The sequence below is a fragment of the Natator depressus genome, chromosome 9 (assembly GCF_965152275.1).
Source record: "Natator depressus isolate rNatDep1 chromosome 9, rNatDep2.hap1, whole genome shotgun sequence".
NCBI lineage: Eukaryota > Metazoa > Chordata > Testudines > Cheloniidae > Natator > Natator depressus.
In genome coordinates this window covers 46,882,994-46,901,986 of record NC_134242.1, presented here as the reverse complement: position 1 = coordinate 46,901,986, position 18,993 = coordinate 46,882,994, and the positions used below count along the sequence as shown (strand labels likewise).

The following is an 18,993-nucleotide window of genomic DNA, read 5'->3' as shown; positions in this document are numbered from 1 at the left end:
ATTATTGTGGTTCTGGTTGTGTGTGTGTGTATTTTGTAATATATTTATTATGGAATTATAGCAAAGATCTCGCTCCTGATCACATCAGTGAGGGTGAAGTGGGGAGGATGATGTGATGTTTAATCACAGAATGGGAGTTCCTAAGGGTGGTGCTGGCACTGGCACGGAAATCTATGCATTCAGAGCTCTTCCTTCCAGGATGGCAGAAGTGCATGTTATGGCACTCTAGTGACCCCATGTGGCTATAAGGAGTGGGCGCTAGCCTCCTCAGCTCAAAAGGTGGTCCCATTGTAGGGTGGGGACTGTCCAGGTGAGAAGAAAGTCGGAGAATACTAACGCACTTGCCCCCATGTAGAATAATACCGGGAATAGGACCCACCCAGTGTGGAGAAGGCAGTGGACCCTTATCTGCAGGCATTAGGATTCACCAAGAAGTAGGTTTCTCAGTTCTGCCATGGTTGCATTTGCCACCATCAGCTTCAAGTGGATCTTACCTGTCAGTGGCAAAAAATAAAGCAACAGGAAGCCCAGGCGTAAACAGCTCAGACCCCCAGAGGGGCCATTTTACTCATTTTACTTACTTTCAGTCAGTCAACAAATAGGGTACAGCTCCTGGGAGCAGGGAATTGTCCCAGGAGCTGTACCCTATTTGTTGACTGACTGAAAGTAAGGCCCATGTGGCTTGAGTAAATATTTGAAGTTAGGGATTAACTAGCCTCCACCAGGGCTCATGGCAGAAGAGCAGAGAGCTGTGATTTAAACTGGTCGATCAGTAAGTGCTTCCAAAGTATTATACCCTGCTCGATTTAAGAGGGAGGCTTGTTTGGCAAATCCTGAATCTGGGAAGGGAAAAGGAGAGAGAAGACGTATGTGGGGAGGCTGACGATGGAATGAAGGGAACTAGTGGAACTGTTAGGATGGACTTTAACGATCCACTGCTTTTGATTTGTACTCCGGCTGAGGAGCAAGTCGGCCTTTCAGGTGGGCTCCGGCTGCCTGGAAAACAAAGGAGGGAACAGTCTGATCTGCTGCCTAGCTAGAAATTCCTCCAGCTCGGGGAGTGCATTGGGCCCTGCCGGGGCGTGCGCTTTCATTCCTCCCCTTTAATCCCCTAGGTGTGCCATTCTGCACTATGTGGAGGCTCTGTATTCTTTGGGTGTTGGTGGCTGCCTGCTCTGTGCACCGTGGACATGGAGCCTCAGGTAAGTTCCACTCGGAGTTTCTCCCTGTACTAACTAGTCTCCTTTGGTGCTATCCTGGTGCAGCTCCCACTGTGGTATCCATGGGGAGAGCACTGTTGCAGACAGGCCACTGCATTGCTGCCATCATGTGTAATCCTGCCCAGAGCAGGCTGAGATGACGTGGCAGTTAAAACCCTGAGTCCGGCATATGCTGCGCTCCCCACCGCTGGCTGTGGTGGAGCTGCCCCAGGGATGGGGCAGCAGCCCAGTGACTGGTAACGCTGACAGAACAGCTATCCTAGTGCAAGGAGCCCTCACAGGGTCAGATAAGGCTCATCCTGCTGATAAAGGTAATGTCCTTCTGTGAGGGAACCCTGTCGATTTCAACCAGAGCCCTACTTCAGATCCTTCCCATTCAAAGGCAAAACCAGACAAGAACCACAAACCTAACACTGCATGAAACTTACACAGAGAGGACACCGCGTGTACACACACCAGTGTATGGCCCATGGAAAGCCATGTGAGAACATGGAGGACTCATGCCTGCTGCCTCTGTAATGCAGGTATAGGGTATGTCTACACAGCAACTAGATGTGCATGACTGGCCCAGGCCAGCTGATTGGGGTTCACGGGATGGACTGTGGGGCTGTTTCATTGCTTCAGGACCCTGTGAGGTGGGAGGGGGATCCAGCCCAAGCCTGGAAGTCTACACAGCAATGAAACAGCCTTGCAGCCCAACCCCCGCCAGTCTGAATAAGCTGGCACAGGCCAGCTGTTGGTTTTTCTCTGCTTTGTAAACATACCCACGTTGACCAGTGTGTCTTCATCTCCTGGCAGGTTAGTAAGCACAGCCCCACTCCATCCCCAAGTACTATGCAAGACGCACCCACCCAGCAATACATGGCTGCTCAGACCATACTGGGAGGCCCCATGACAATGAAGCCGCTGCCTCTGCTGCATCTCTCAGACTCCTGCAAAAGAACTAACAGAAAAGGGACCTTAACACTATCACACAGATGTACGAGCCTACCACCCACCTGCCTGCTTAACTTCCCAGGCCTCTCCATTACCCAGCTCTCTCCCCCTGTGCCCCTGACTGTCTGAGAGGAGGTGGGAGGGATGGCTTGGCCTCACAGTCAGGTAGTATTTCCTGCCTCTGAAACCAGTTAGATCACTCCTATCAGCTTCTTAGTAGAGAAACAAGGCAGGGGAGGTCATATCTGTTACTGGACCTTTGGTTGGTGAGGGAGAGAAGCTTTCAAGCTACACAGAGCTCTTCTTCATGCTGTTGTCTTCGGGACCCAAAGAAGAGCTCTGTGTAGCTCGAAAGCATGTCTCTTTCGCCATCAGAAGTTGGTCCAATAAAAGACATTAACTCACCTGCTTTGTCTTTCTAATATCCTGAGACCAACACAGCGACAACAACACTCAGCTTCTTACTGTGAGGCAAATACGAAAAAGAATTGTTTAGTTGAAACAAGCAAGTAAACCGACTGCAACGAAACATCAACTAGGAATAGACCCCAGGCCTCTTGCCTCCTGGAGACCCTCCAGCCAAAGGAAGCTGTGCTTCTTGCAATATGCTCCAGGCCACCAGAGTCAGCTGGACAGTGCTCCGGCATGGCATCTGCAATGGGAGGGTGCAGCACTGCTCCTCACGGCACATTCATAGCAATTTGTGCAGGAGTGAACCCTCTTGAAACATCCACTGAAACAAGCCAGACCTGTGAACGGGTGAAAATGGAGGGGTACCAGTGCCAGGCATTGTGGGATAGGTGCAACAGGCTGAAGGCCCTGCAATACTTGTAAGGCAGGACTGTGCATTGACAGGAGGCAGAACTATACTCAAAACAGGCTAATTAGTGCGACTGCACAGCACTTGCTAATTACACTGTGCAGTCCCAGTGGTTCCATTACCAGTTATTCAGTTCTCTAATGGAAATGCAGCCTCTGTGTCTCAAACCCAGACACGCCACGGGCCTGTCCTTCAAACTGTTCTTAAATATTTCTACCCCAGCCGTCTTCCCACTGCCCACCTGAACATGTTCTCTGAGAAGTACCACACCAGGGCCAATGTTCTCAGGAAACTTCACGGATTCTATGTCCCTCTGGGTTTTTGAGTGTCCCGCTTCAGACCTTCTGGGCCTGACTTTTAGAGGTGCTCCTGTGCTCTTGGGCACCTCTAAAAACCAGGCAGAAGGTGTCTTAAGCTGAAGATAATAAATAAGTGAATATCTCTGAAAGGGGCTGCAAACTAAGATTTGGTGCCATGCATGAGCCCTGTGTTGGTTCTCCTCTCTCGGCTTCAAGTATTTTACAGCAGCAAAGATGCAAACCAAATCCTGAAAATCCAGAAGCGGGCAAACTCTTTTCTGGAGGAGCTCAAGCCAGGCTCTTTGGAGCGAGAATGTATTGAGGAGCAGTGTGACCTGGAGGAGGCCCATGAGATATTTGAGACCAGGGAAACAACTGTAAGTCGTTCCCCTAAAGCTGGATGTGAGAATGAATTAACCAGTGAAACGTTGATTTTGGGAACATATTCACATCAGGAGCATAATGAGAGCTTCCCTTAAATATCCCTCCTCTCTCTTAGGGTCAGAACCCCTGCTTGTGTGGATGTGCAGCACTCCACTGATAGCAATGGAGCTGTGTCAATTTACACCAGCGGAGGATCTGGCCCTTAGTCTCTATTTATTCCTCGTGGTTCTGGTTGTAAAAACCAAAGCCAGCCCTGTCTCCTGTGTGTGTGCTGGCAGGTCTCCCCTGGCCACTGTAGCCTCTTCCTGTCTGCCTCCTGCCCCAGCTCTCCTGCAGCCAGCCTTTCCTAAAGCCATCTTCCTTTCCCCTGCCGGCCCCACGCACGGAGCCCGTCTGCCCCTGCTTGACTCCCTCCATTGGCTTCTTGTCTATTACCACAGCACATTCAGGCTCCTCCTCCCCTAAGAGGCCTTTGGAATCTTGCCCCACTGACAGCTCGCTATTTACTGTCACTTCCCTCTGAACTTTTCCTCTTTGCCCATTCCCAGCTTCCACATGTCATCTGGCAGCCTCTGCCAGGCGCCAGCTCCTCTCTCTTCTTTCAAGTCCCTCCTGACAGCCACCTTTTATTTAAATCACTTTCTCCTTCCGTGTGCTCCTCCTTCCTGCACTATTCACCTCATCCAGGGTTCAGCGTATTGTCTTGCTAGTATGGTAAGCTCTCTGGGGCAGAGACTGCCTCTGGCTGTGTGAATGCATGGCAGCGAGCATGGTGAGGCCCACATCTCGGTGTCCTGGTGAGCTTTATTGGCAATAACACAAGGGAGACTGTATGGTAACAACATGTAGCCGTTACCAAAGTGGGTGGGATTCGAGCCAATCACCTAGAAGAAGAGGTTCCACTGTCTGGTGAATGGTCTGTCTTTTTGCCTGGCTGGGCACTGCTTGTAATTGTACACCAGAAATACAGGGGACTTACCCAGTCAGTGGCTGCCTCCTGACAGCAAAGAAGCTGATGCAAATTGAGGGAGGTAAGGGGCACAGCTGGGCCCATCACTGAGATGGCTGGGTCCTCCCAGGCCCACCAGAATCAAACACACACCCAGGACCAGCCAGCATCAATGTCCCTGAGCTCTCAGTAGTATGTAAGATGTGTGTGCTGGGATGGGGGGCCAATGAGGGGGTTGGCTACTGGCGGTGGTGTGTCTGGGGAAAAGGCTGGTTGGGATTGATGTGGTACAGTGTACTGGGCTGGCGAGTGGTTGGGGGCAGGTGGGGAGATGTGATGAGTGGAAGAGCGGGACCTGCACGAGGGAGGTGGTGTGACTGCTGTGCCTTGTGTTTGCAGCATCACATCCTAGCCTGCCACCCAGCCAGGTAATTGATTCTTATTACTGCTGTGTCAAAGGGAAGGACACTAGAGCTATTAGCTGGAGACCTGAACTCCACTGCTCCAAGGCAGAGAGACAGTTAAAGTTCATTCGTTTGAACAGTCTGCTTCCAGCCCTAACCCCTTTTATATTTCTCCACAGCTAAACTTTTGGACTAAGTATGTTGGTAAGTAAGGAAAAGTTTCCAATTCCATGCCTTCCCCCTTCCCCCCCGTGCAGCAGGTACCTCTTCATCCTTGCAGCCATGTTCTGTATATTAATTCTCTGTCATTCATTCCAGCTTTTACGTGTTTGCAAAGTCTGTGTTCTCATGTCACAGTGTGTATCCCCAGCTACCACATGGACTGTAAGGGAAGATTCCAAACACCTCTATGCCTGTTTCCGTATCCTCTCCCAGAGCCAAGCCGCTGGTCAAAGTTGATGGGGGATCATTCCTAATCCCAGTGATTACTGTAGACCTCCCTGGTACACACAAAGGATGAACTCCACCATTGCTCCCTAGTTCTAAGAAAACCAACCCATGTCCCCCTGCACTCAGTGCCTGCTGCCCTCCTTCCTGCCCCCAGCACACATGCCCTACCGATGTAACTCAGAACCCATCATGTTGTCCTTGTGCCTTGGAGAACCTCTGGAGCAACTATACAACAGGCAAAAAAAAAAGCACCATAAAGCTCCATTGAGCTCGCAAAGCCCAGTTGCTGAGCTGATGTGGGATGGCTGGGACTGAAGAGGTCAGCTGTAGTTAATCTCTGGCCTGTGAGAGATGGTAGGGTTCATGATCTGGGTTTCCCTGCATGTGTATTTCAGATGGAGATCAGTGTTTATCCAATCCTTGTTTCAATGGGACCTGTCTGGACAATATTGGACAATTTAACTGCATTTGCAACCAAGGCTGGGAGGGACGCCTGTGCCAACATGGTAAAGCTGGCTTCAATCCACCATTTTAATATTAGAAATAAAACTCGGGGGAAGGGGCGGGGAGTACCTCTGCCTGTATAGGGAAACCAACACTTCTGTCATTGCAGAACCTGTCTGCTTCTGATACTGTGTCTCTCTATTTCATGGCCTGCCAGGGGATTGTTTGCTGTTTTCTAAAATAGCATAAAACTGATCTATAATCATGGGAGAGGTCTAAGTCTCTCGCCAATGAAAATATTCCTGTAAAACAGGGTCTGCCACAACTGCTAAAGCCGTCAGCAAAACAAGAAAGGATGGATTTTGTTTGCAAGATAGTGAAAAAATGCCACAATCCAATGCAGAGATGAGCAAATTCTGAGCTGAACTATTGCAGCCTGAACTTGGAGGCTGGATCATTTTAAAAGAGCTGATTTTCTTCCCCAGAGAACTGCTGACCAGTGTATGCAGTAGACTCATGCTCAGTGGCAAGGAAGAGAATTATCAGACCTTCAGTCTACTTCCCCCGGCACACTCCTTGGTATCATGCCCCTGGCCTCTCCCCCAGCACTCCCAGCGGCCAGCCGCATTCTCAATCTGCCACAAACGCCACAAAGTCAGAAGCAGAAGCTGGAATCCAAATCCATCAACTGCTATTCCCTCAAATCAAGACACTGGACAATTACCTCTCACAGTGCACCTATTCCAGTTTCAAAGGGGAACGTCAAGTCCCACCCAGACCTTACCATCAAGTGACTCCTAAGCCTCCTAACCTTCTAACCTCTTTTCCCCTTCCCTGTTTCTCAGAGGCTAACTACACCAACTGCTCCACTTACAATGGGGGATGTGAACATTTCTGTCATGAGGATCCGAAGCAGAGCCAGCGCCGCTATTGCAGCTGTGCCTCAGGGTATCAGCTGATGGACGACCATTCCAAGTGTGAGCCCGTTGGTAAGAAGGAAGGGTGGGGTGGGAGGACACCCACAATTCTGATTTTGTACAGTGTTCTTCAAACAAGAGAATGGGGGGCACATTTCAGAAAAGAAGTGTAAGAACCATATGCAACACAGTTTCTAATAGTTCCAGTGCATCTATCCCATGCAGAGTGATTTTCTGCTTGGGATTTTTCCACTTCTTCTTCAAGTGATGGTCCCTATTGTATTCCACCGACGGTTTTACGCATGCACCATGCAACCAGAGCCAGAGATTTGGAAAGGAGTAGTGTCCGTTGGTCCATGCATTCACCCTTGTTCTGCCTTATGGTTTCGTCTGAGGTGATAAAGGGAGGGATGTACCATCCATGCCCTCAGTTCCTTCTCACTGCCGCATGGTCCAAGTCAGAGCATCTCCTGTTCTCTCATCTCTTGTGATGCGCTTTCTAAAACACAGAAAAAAAACTGTTTTATACTTCTGTATGCTTAGTATTCTTGTTGTTTTGCAGTAGATTAGTGATAGTTTTCAGGATTTTGGGATGCCGTTTTAAAGGTCTCCCACTTCCCCCCACACACACACACACACCCTCCCCAGCACCCAGGGCCTGAGTACTGGATTACGTCAAAGATACCAGGGTTCAAGATCTGCACCTCCTGCCCTCGCTCGTTCTCGGTCAGTGATGAGCACCAATGCTGCCTTTACTGCTTGGGAGAAGCCCACATTGCATCGAGCCGTATCCAGGAAGGCCGGGCTCTCCACCTCAAGAAGCACTTTGTGGAAGTCACAATGAGGCCACAGTTGGATCCAGACTGGGGAACTCCCCCTGTACGTCAGCCTGAGCAGTTGAGGAGCACACCTCCTACCGCAGAGACCCAGTCTGGTTCTGTTGGTACCTAGTCATGAGGCAAAGAAGTATGTGCATAAGCATGGCAGTAAATCTTCCTCTAGGCCCAGGAAGGATACTGCCTCATCCACAAGTTCTAGTCACAGAAAACGGCATGTTTCATATCTCACAAGAACGACAAGAAATTGCACAGAACACTGGTCCTGTCCACCGAGCCGTGTACCCCTTCTAGATCAGCACCGCTGAAGTCAAAGGAACCCTCAGTTCAAAGGCAGGCCTCTGTTCCAGCTCCAGTTCTGACTGTGGAGGCCCAGAAGGCTTGAGTTGGCCCCTGAGCCTCATGAACTCTTGGCTTTGGAGGAGGTGACATCGCCACATCTTCAGGTTCAGTCTCCACCTAAGGGGGTGGGCTGTCCTACCTTGGACTTACCTCCTTCGGGCTGTGTTCCCACCCACTTCCCTACAGTTCCGCGATTTGAACCAGGCTCTGACTTTTTGGCATTGGAGGACTCGGACGAAGAGCAGGGTCCGCCCCTCCCGTACTGAAGTTTCTGACGACTCAGTGGCAGTGCCCTTCCTATCCCCAACAAAGAAGACTGGTACACCACTACTTGGGGCCCTCCACAGCAACCATCAAATCTGCCTTGTTGGCCATTCTGGGGGCCCCAGCCCCAGTACCTACCTTCAGAACCTTCCCACTCAGCTTGAAAGGAGTCCCCCATCTTGCCTCTTCGACCATCATTGAGTAGGTGCTCAGAATTCCAATACTGGGAGGAACAACCGCTTAGCCCAACTCCGACGGTACCACCAGAACCGGAGCAGTTCCCTTCCTTGTTCCTGGATGCACAGTGTCTTCGACTCCCTCCTTGTCCCCAGACTATCACCAGTTCCAGGACCTGTTAAACAAGATGGCTGAACACCTCCACATCCCACTGGAGGAGGTCCAGGACAAACTGCACGAGCTGCTTGACATCTTGCATGCCTCGGTACCGACCAGAGTAACTGACCATTCTGCAACCAGCCCAGATGTCTAGCACACTCCAGCCACTTGTGTACTCACCCCCAAGGGGGTGAAGAAGAGGTACTATATACCCGCGAAGAGGTCTGAGTTTCTGGTCTCTCACCTCCCACCCAATTCCCTCGTCATACAGGTGGCAATGAAGTGAACCTGGCAACAACACCCACGCTCTACCCTGGCAGACAAGGAGGACAAGTGACTGGATCTTCTGGATCACAAGGTCTTCTCCTCTGCCAGCCTTCAATTTGGAATCTCAAATTACTTGGACCTATTCGCTAAATATTACTTCCTTACCTACGGAAAGTTGGTGGATTTTGCAGACAAGCTCCCCAAGAAAGATCATGCCTGCTTCCAGGCTATGTTACAGGAGGGGAAACTGGTCACGAGGACGACACTTCAGGCTGCAGTGGATGTGGCAAACACTTTTCAGTGCACGATGGCTATGGGGATCGTCACGTGAAGCGCATGGTGGCTTCTTCATCAGATTTCCCAAGGGAAGTCCAGCACACCACAGAGGACCTCCCTTTCGATGAGTCTAATCTCTTCAATGAGAGGACTGAGGATTCCCCTCTACTCCCTCAAGGACTCCAGAGCCACTGTACAATCACTGGGTATCTACACACCAGCACCCAAGCACAAGATCTACCACCTACGACTGACATGACGATTCAGAGCTTCTCAATCCTTCCATCAGTGGCCCAGTGAGCCTCCTCACAAATGACAGAAGATCCAACAGCCCCATCCTCTCAGTTCATCGCCATAGCCTTCAGCATCTCTTACTCAGTCTTTGCAGAAGTGATATTTCTGAGTGAATCTTGTGACCCACCAACCATCTTGCCTCATGCCATACACTCAACCCACCCCCTTTGAGGGGCATCTAGCACTCTTCTCACCAGCATGGAGTGCGATAACAATGGACAAGTGGGTTCTGGACGTCATTCAACGTGGCTGTACTATTGAGTTCATGACGCTACATCACCCTCGTCCTCCAGCCTCGCCTCAGGGATCACTTTTATGACAGTATCCTCGCCCTAGAAGTGGACTACCTACTCCAAAGGGGAGTGATAAAACCCGTTCCTATGACCTATTAGGGCACAAGGTTCTATTCCTTCTAGTTCCCAAGAAGAAGGGTGGGTGGAGAACGATCTTAGATCTCCGTCGTCTCAACCACTTCATACACAAGCCAAAGTTTCATATTGTCACCCTAGCAGCCATCATACCTTCACTAGAAAAAGACATGTGGTTTATGGCTCTCGATATGCAGGATGCTTACTTTCATGTAGATATCCGTCCTACCCACAGACATTTCTTGAGATTCACAGCAGGCCTTCAATACTTCCAATACAGGTTTCTACTCTTCGGACTCACCACTGCTCCACAGGCTTTCACTGAAGTTTTCTCTGTGATGGCGGCCCACCGTCAGCATCAAGGGGTTGTTATGTTACCTTATCTCAAAAACTGGCTGATAGCATTGTGATCCAAAGGGGGACTTGAGCCTTGACCTCCATGCTGCTCACACTCCTCTCCTCCCTGTGGGTGAATGTAAACATCGAAAAATAGATTTTGGATCCTACACAGGCTCTTGAATTCATTGGGGCCTGCATCAATGCAGTCTCAGCACATGCCTGCCTACCTACTGGAGGAAAGTTTCCAGACACTACAAGAACTGATTACTAAGGCGGTCTCTGGTCCTTCTGTTCCATCCAGGACTTGTCTTTCCCTTCTTGGTGGCCTGCATGTACATTACTGCCATCACTCACCTTCGCTTTCACTGCTTGCAGCTGTGGCTCCAGAAGGCCTATACTCCAATACACCATATTGTGGACTTCCTACTGACAGTTCCCCCTGGGATTCTTTCCTCTCTCCAATGGTGGAAGGACTCTGGTCAGAGCTGCACCAGGATGCCCTTCCTCCTGTTCTCCCCAAGCACGACGATGATCACAGGCACATCACTCATTGGATGGGGCACCCACATGGGTGAGCACATGATACAGGGGACTTGGAGTGCTTGGGAATCCTGGATGCACATTAACATCCTGGAACTTCGGGCAATGTGGAGAGCATGTTGCACATTTCTCCCATCCATTCACTCCCATCATGTTCTCATCATGTCAGACAACACCACCACCCTTTACTACATCAAGAAACAAGTGGGCACGAGGTCGTCAGCACTCTGTGTGGAAGCTGTTCATCTTTGGGATTGGTGTGTTACCCACAAGACACTGTTGTCGGCAGCATATCTTTCCAGGACTCGGGATGTAATTGCATACTCTCTCAGCAGGAAATTCACTGCTGACCATGAATGGGAGCTCCATGACACCAAGGCCACAGACATTTTCAACTACTGGGGGACTCTGACCATGGACCTCTTCACCTCCCACACCAACAGCAAATGCACTGGGGAGCGGGGGGGCACCTTGGCACCCTTTACTAAGAAGATACCCTAGTCATCTGCTGGTTGGACCAGGTCAATTATGCCTTTCCTCCCCTACTGCTCCTGCCGCATGTCCTACACAAGATCTGACAGGAGAGAGCAACAGTCATTCTGATCGCCTCATTCTAGCCTCACCAGTTTTTGTTTCTCCTCCTTCTAACATGTCAGCACATCCCTCATTTCCACTGCCAGCTTTCCCGGGACTCATCACACAAAATGGCAGCAGGATCAGGCATCCCAATTCGCAGACACTTCACCTACGAGCTTGGTTTTTGGATGGGCATTTTCGCTAGAGTGAGAATGTTTGTCTGCAATACAAGACATCCTCTCATGTAGCAGAAAAGACTCCATGAGGCGGTCCTATAGAGCCAAGTGGAAGCGTTTCACCTCATGGGCCCAGCAGAGGGGTGTTTCCCCTAAGAATATAGGCACTCCTCTTCTTCTGGACTACCTCCTGTCCCTGAAGGCATCAGGACTCACTCTCAACTCCATCAAGGTGCATGTAGCCGCTATTGGTGCTCTCCACCCCCCTGTCTTTATCACCTCAGACAAACCAAATCTCCCCTTGACTACCAGGGTTTGGAAGGGCCTGCTCCAGACTTATCCAGCCATTCACCCCATTGCTCCCCAACGGGACCTCAACCTTGTTGTCTGGGTGTTTGAAGAAATCACTATTTGAACCTATGGCTTCCTGCTCCCTGTCGCTCCTTTCCATGAAGGTTGCCTTTCTGGTAGCTATTACTTCCGTAAGAAGGGTAGCTGAACTGGGGGCCATGATAGACTCTCCCTTTACCACGTTCCATAAGGACAAGATTTCCCTGCACTTGCATCCCAAGTTTCTGCCAAAGGTTGTATCCTGCTTTCATCTCAACCATCCTATGCACTTACCTGCTTTCTTCTTGAAGCCTCACACCTCAATGGAGGAATGGCACCTTCACTCCCTTGACATCCGCAGAGCCCTGGCCTTCTACTTGCAGAGGACAAGATCATTCAGGACGTCCCCTAGACTTTTTATCGCTCTAACAGAAGGGACTAAGGGCAAACAATCTCCACTCTGACTATCTCTAAGTGGGTTTTGGGGTGCATTACGCTCTGCTATCTGTTATTGGGACTGTCTCCACCCGTTGGGGTATGAGCCCATTCCACGAGAATGCAAGCAGCTACTATGGTCGTGCTTCATGACATACCACTTACAGACATATGTAGGGGGGCCATGTGGAGTTTGGTAAGTACCTTCTCTTCCCATTGCACCTTAGTGTGAGACTGCAACGGTTGCCTTGTTTGGCATGCCTGTTCTCCATTCCAAGGTTCCAACATCTTCCTCCACTGTCCTCCTAACTAGGTACTACTTGTTAATCACCCTCAGTGGAATACAATAGAGACCATCACTTGAAGAAGAAGAGGAGGTTACTTACCTGTAACTGGAGGTTCTTTGAGATATGTGGTCCCTATCTGTGTTTCAACCCACTCACCTTCCCCACTGCTGCGGATCTGTTCAATTTGCTGTGGAGAAGGAACTGAGGGCACGGTCAGTCTGTCCTGCCCTTTGTCACCTCAGACAAAACCATAAGGTAGAGCAAGGGCACATGCATGGATCAACGAATACTACTGCTTTCAAAATCTCTGGCTCCGGACACATGGCGCATGTGTATAACCCTCAGTGGTACACAGATAGGGACCACACATCTTGAAGAACCTCCAGGTACAGGTAAATAACCTCCTTTTATTGGAATTAGAAATCAATCATGTATCTCTGTGTTAGGAACTCCTCACATAGTCAAACTCCGCCAGAGGATCGGGGAATTTCCCCCACAGTGAAACAATGAGGGAATGCAGAGAAGCCATTGAGAGCATCTCGCAGAAGTAAGGAGACAGGGTGAGGGTTTTTTGGAACAGTAGTGAGTTAGAGAGTTTCTTGTTTAATAAGCTGACAGTGATTGTGTTGAATTGTCTGGATTTTGCTGGTTGACCTCTTTGATTTATCTCTTGTAGTGGAGTTCCCCTGCGGAAGGGTGAAGGCAGATCACATGGAGCTCAAATCAGGTGTCCAAATTCGACTCATTTCAGGGAAAAGGGGAAAAAAAGGAGACAGCCCCTGGCAGGTGAGAAATAAATAGTCTTTCGTGGTGGAGCTTTCAGTCTGTACCCAGAACTGCTTCATATGCACAGTAAAGCACTTCGGTCACAAACGATGGCTCTACCACATGCTAAGCTTCCCCTTATTTTAGACTTTCCAAGGCCAAATCAAAAGTTGGAGAGCTGAAGCGAATGTAACTTTTGTTGTATTTTGTTAGCCTTACCACTCTTTGCCAAGCTATATTTGTTCTTGCTAACCATTCCAATGCAAGCAGCATCAGGATGTACCTGCCTGTGGTGTCCCACCAAGCTGGGGACAGCCACTTCTCGAACGTATTGAATGCCTCCTGCAGCACACTCTGGCTATCGTAGTACCATCACGGTAGCGTCTGAATGAAATCTTTGTTGGTTTAGGACAGCTTTGTTTTTATAAATGTAAAACAAGCCTTGCCAGGCATCGGTTAGAGTTACAGAGCATGCTTTAGTCTAACAGAATATACCAGAGCTTTACAGAGCATGCTGGGGGCTCTCAGAGGAAGGATCCACCGTACGGACCCTACCAGGCCATTAGAGAAAGTGTTCTTCTGCCAGCCCGAGTCTCATGTACACTAAGATCCCTTTACACCACTGTGGCAGCATAAAGAGCTCTTAGCAAAAACGAGAATCAGCCCAAGACATTTTACTCACTTCAGGCACACGGTGGTTGTTGGGCTAAACCGTCTCTTGCTTGAGTTAAGAGTCTCCAAAACTCAGAAGGACCAGAATGCTTCCAACTGCTGGTCCGCAGCATCTCCTGAGCAGCGAGCCCAGCCAGCAAGAAACATGAAAACTGATTTAGATGGAACGCTTAAAACCCAAATCTTCATTCCACGCGGACTGTAGATATCTTGTTAGGATGCTTCTGTCCACTTCTGCTAATGTCACGTGCTCTGGCACCTGAAGGTGCAGTGTAGACTGCTGCATGGAGAAGGAATATATCATATCCTACATGTCTGAGCTGGATCCTGTGGTGCTGTACTTCTCTATTTCTTTGTTTCAGACCATGCTGCTAGATGGCAGGGGAAAGTTTAAATGCGGAGGTGTTCTCATCCATCCCTCCTGGGTTCTAACGGCAGCACACTGCGTTGAGGACAAAGGGAGGTTCAAAGTAAGACTTGGTATGGAAAAAAGACCAGCCCCTGTGCTACTCTCTTTTAATATATTACATTCTAATTCAGGATCCTTTTGGGAGAAGGATGCCAGATTATAGAGGGAGCATGTCATTCTGCATATAGAACTGGGTTGGCTAGGCAGCCCGTCATACCTACCTGAGATTTAAAATATATATTAATAAACCCATCTGATTTCATTTGAGCAGCTAAGAGCCTGGCTAAGAACTAAGTGGGCTGATACATTGTGAGCACTCCTGCATATCTTGGAAGTGAAGTAAAGGGGAAGTAAAATTCCCACACTGTAATCTGGGAACTGAGATGGGGGATCCCACACTCTGGAGCTTGGTATGTGTTTCTACTCTCAAACCCTCTGTGCTTACACACCACCGGCGGGGTGGTGGGCCTGCACTCAGTGCCCCAGGGCTAATGAGAATGTTGGGGTTTAGGAAGCATGTCTAGATTCCTGAGCCCAAATCTGGAATAGGCCACGAGTACTAGACGTGCAGAGGAGTCTTAATCTAGACCCAGTTGGGCATGCATCCGTCTTGCAAAACTACCCAACAGGGTGGCTTACTTGGAAATCTCCGCTCAGGGGAAGGGTGGATTTGAAGTCGACAGGTTGCTACAGATTGAAGGCACAGGTAGATTGGTGTGGAGTGCCAGGTACAGTACATCGCCACTGCTAGCCCTGCACACATACAAGCATATGAAGCATGGGAAAATGTCCACCAAATTTACCCCTGAATTACCAAACAAAAACCATCACAAGCATTGTTCCCTTCACATTCAAATAAAACCCCTTTGGAGGAGCATTTTCTACCTATCTGCTCTGACAACAAAGGAATAATACACCCTCTGCCTCAGCTGCTTAGTCAGTGAAAATACTTTTTGTTAAGTGTGGTACAGAAGACACAGGTATGAAATATCCCACTAGGGGAATCAATGGTACCACTGCCCCGAAATCTGAGATGCCAGCTTGGGCATAAATACCACTATGAGAAACTTTTCTGATCTACCACTCTGATCATGTCTTTGAGCCCCTTCACTGGCTCTCTTTTCTCCATTGCATCAAATGCAATCTTCTTGTCCTTTCCTTTAAGGCCCTTCACAGTTTGGGCCCTCCCTGCTCATCTGCTGTTGTATCTCATTGTGTTGCCCCTAGCTGCCTCCACTCTGTGCCAGCAGTGAAAAACTCTCTCACAAGCCCCTTCACTCTGTCTTCCATGTAGCCCTTTAGGTATGTAACTGTCCTCCTGGAACTGTCCATAAAGTCACTACGCTGGGGTGATGAAGTTTCAAGTGGCCAATGGGTGTGCAGCACAATGACAATTGTTAAGTCTTAGGTGGTCATGGATTTCTTACAATACATATCCCAGCTTCTAGGATGGACTAGTCCAGAAAGGCAGTCCCTAATAGCATAGGCGCTGACTCCGTGGGTGCTCTGGGGCTGGAGCACCCATGGGGAAAAATTGGTGGACCCACCGGCAGCACCCACCGGCAGCTCCCCTCCCTGCCCCTGCTCACCTCTGCTACGCCTCCTCCCCTGAGCGTGCCACCGCTCCGCTTCTCCCCCTAGCTCCCAGTGCTTGCCACATGAAACAGCTGTTTTGCGACAGCAAGCACTGGGAGAGAGGGGGGAAGGAGCGCGCTCTGAGAAGAGGCGGGGCTGGCGCAGGGATTTGGGGAAGGGGTCCAATAGGAGCAGGGAGGGGGCAGAGTTGGGGTGGGGACTTTGGGGAAGGGGTTGGAATGGGGTGGGGCAGGGGCGGGGCCAAGCGCCCACCAGTGCCTGGAAAAGTTGGTGCCTATGCCTAATAGCCTTTATGTCAAGGAGTTCAACCAATCAGCCACTAACCACACGTCCAAGAACTTGTACAAGTGTATTGCTTTTGCTGTGCTATAAGCATGTTCCCCCCAACTTTTATGCTGGGTCCCACAAAAGTACCCCCCAAGAAATTGTCTCCAGTTGTACAATTGCCATTGTAATATGGACACTCTAGGGTAACACAGAAGAGTTTCAGTGTCTTCATTGTGTTGATATATTTATGCAGTGCTGCATAATATGTGCATGATACTTTATAGGTAAATCAAAAGATGATGTCCCTGCCCTGTGGAGTAAGGAGTGGGAGGCCAGTTAAATATAACCCTGTTAAGATAGAACAGGGTAACTTGAGCAAACTCATATTTTAAGAAAACAGGGACAAATCTGAGCACTCAATGTATTTTAGTCCTAATGTGGTTTGATGCAGGGGATGGGGCTGGAGGTCAGGAGCCCAGTAACACCTCTCACCCCATTGCTCTTCCAGGGGAATACCACCGTCTGCGGAATGAGGAAACGGAGCAAACCATTACGGTTGACAAGCTAGTGAGCCATGAAAACTACAGCAAGGAGACCTCCGATAATGACATAGCCATGCTGCATCTGGCTCAGCCCATGATTTTCAACAAATTTGTGCTCCCTGTTTGTCTTCCCACCAAGAAACTAGCAGACCAGGAGCTGATGGCGAATGGGAAGCAGATGGTGGTGACTGGCTGGGGGAGCAAAAGTGACGTCTCCTCGAATTACTCTATTGTTCTCAGTTACATCGAAATCCCCATGGTCCCACGGAATGAGTGTGTCCAAGCTATGAGGCATGACATCTCTGAGAACATGCTGTGTGCAGGGATTATTGGAGACAAGCAGGATGCCTGTGGTGGGGACAGCGGAGGCCCCATGATCACTAAGTTCAAGAACACTTGGTTCCTAGTGGGACTGGTGAGCTGGGGAGAAGGTTGTGGGAAAATGGAGAAGTTTGGAGTCTACACCAAAGTCAGCCAATACCTGGAGTGGATCCACCAGCAAATTAAAACAATGGACAACTCATCTAAGGGCTGATTCTCATTAAGAGGAATTGGGACCATTGTGGCCATATGCTAATGACAATACACAATACAATGTGCTGTCATGTCTTCTGGTATTAAAGCTAGAGTATATAAAGCAAGAATATGTCAACTGTGTGTACTCTTTTCCTTGCTATTTTCCCCATCTTAGGTAGTTATTTGTTTATTTGTAGGGACACCAGTTGTGACTCAGGGCCCCAGTGTGCTAAGTATTATACAATTACGTGTGACAAGATGGGACCTGACCCAAAGAGCTTGCAATCTGAGTATGAGACAAAATATATGATGTTATGCACTAGCCTGCAATTGACTTATCTAGTCACCTGAGCTGTTTGGGAGCTGAGGTGCAAGGCTGAGAATTTTTGTCCTTATGAGTTGAACAGTCCAGATGAACATAACAGTCGTTCACATTCAAGCAATATAAGACTAAGGTGTACAAAGCAGCATAGGGAAATTGGAGAACTGACTCCTATTCGGCTGGGCACTTAAACCGCTTGGGTTAGTTTTGAAAATCTCTAAATGTTCTGTGCCTAAAGTGTTTTCTTAAAATTAAAGTGTAAGTGGGAGTTTGGTTTTTCCATATGCCAGCTTAAGGGGAAATTATTTCAGTTTTAAAAGGCAAGATTTAAAGAGGTACTTTCTCACTAGGGAAACAGGAAACGATAGCATGGATAACTCTATCATCGTTAACCCAGGTTACGGTTTCAGCCTTACGTGGCACATTTACTAGTTTTTCACAATTTTCAGCTTGCTCCCTCACAGTCAATCCAGTCTTTCAACTCAGTGCTGTCATTATAACATTGCTGCATCCACTCGCTCATCCGTGTCTTCTCCCAGAGTTCACACTTCGTGAGCTCAGTGAGACTTCCCCTCAGACTCAGTTACTTGCAAATTCAGGCAACGATACTGCTCCCATCGGAGCCAATGGATATTCTGCTGTTGACTCTAAGAGAAGCAGGAGAAGAGCTTTAATTCCTAACTTTTACAACACGTCCAGATGAATGATGCACATATGATTCCCTTGTCTCGCAATTATTGGACAAAACCACCACGTATTTTGTTAATGCCCCTTAGTTGGTATAGAGATTGCAACCAGTTCTGTTACTTTATTTATAGATCTGTGTAATCAGTAAGATTCATAGATTCATAGATACTAAGGTCAGAAGGGACCATTATGATCATCTAGTCTGACCTCCTGCACAACGCAGGCCACAGAATCTCACCCATCCACTCCTGAAAAACCTCACCTATGTCTGAGCTATTGAAGTCCTCAAATCGTGGTTTAAAGACTTCAAGGAGCAGAGAATCCTCCAGCAAGTGACCCGTGCCCCATGCTACAGAAGAAGGCAAAAAACCTCCAAGGCCTCTTCCAATCTGCCCTGGAGGAAAATTCCTTCCCGACCCCAAATATGGCGATCAGCTAAACCCTGAGCATACGTGCAAGATTCACCAGCCAGATACCCAGGAAAGAATTTTCTGTAGTAACTCAGATCCCACCCCATCTAACATCCCATCACAGGCCATTTGGCCTATTTACCATGAATATTTAAAGATCAATTAATTACCAAAATCATGTTATCCCATCATACCATCTCCTCCATAAACTTATTGAGTTTAATCTTAAAACCAGATAGATCTTTTGCCCCAAATGCTTCTCTTGGAAGGCTATTCCAAAACTTCACTCCTCTGATGGTTAGAAACCTTTGTCTAATT

The 18,993-nt window shown here is 48.8% G+C and overlaps 1 protein-coding gene across 1 annotated transcript; it reads left to right on the top strand.

Moving 5' to 3' along the window:
* Positions 1–726: 726 nt before the first annotated feature.
* Positions 727–17,275, top strand: LOC141993467 (vitamin K-dependent protein C-like). The gene is made up of 9 exons (XM_074963009.1): positions 727–772; positions 1,116–1,202; positions 3,492–3,652; positions 5,192–5,216; positions 5,858–5,968; positions 6,752–6,895; positions 13,166–13,275; positions 14,289–14,406; positions 16,707–17,275. The coding sequence occupies exons 2-9, from the start codon at positions 1,133–1,135 to the stop codon at positions 17,273–17,275; spliced, it is 1,308 nt and encodes a 435-aa protein (XP_074819110.1). The 5' UTR covers positions 727–772; positions 1,116–1,132.
* Positions 17,276–18,993: the final 1,718 nt, after the last annotated feature.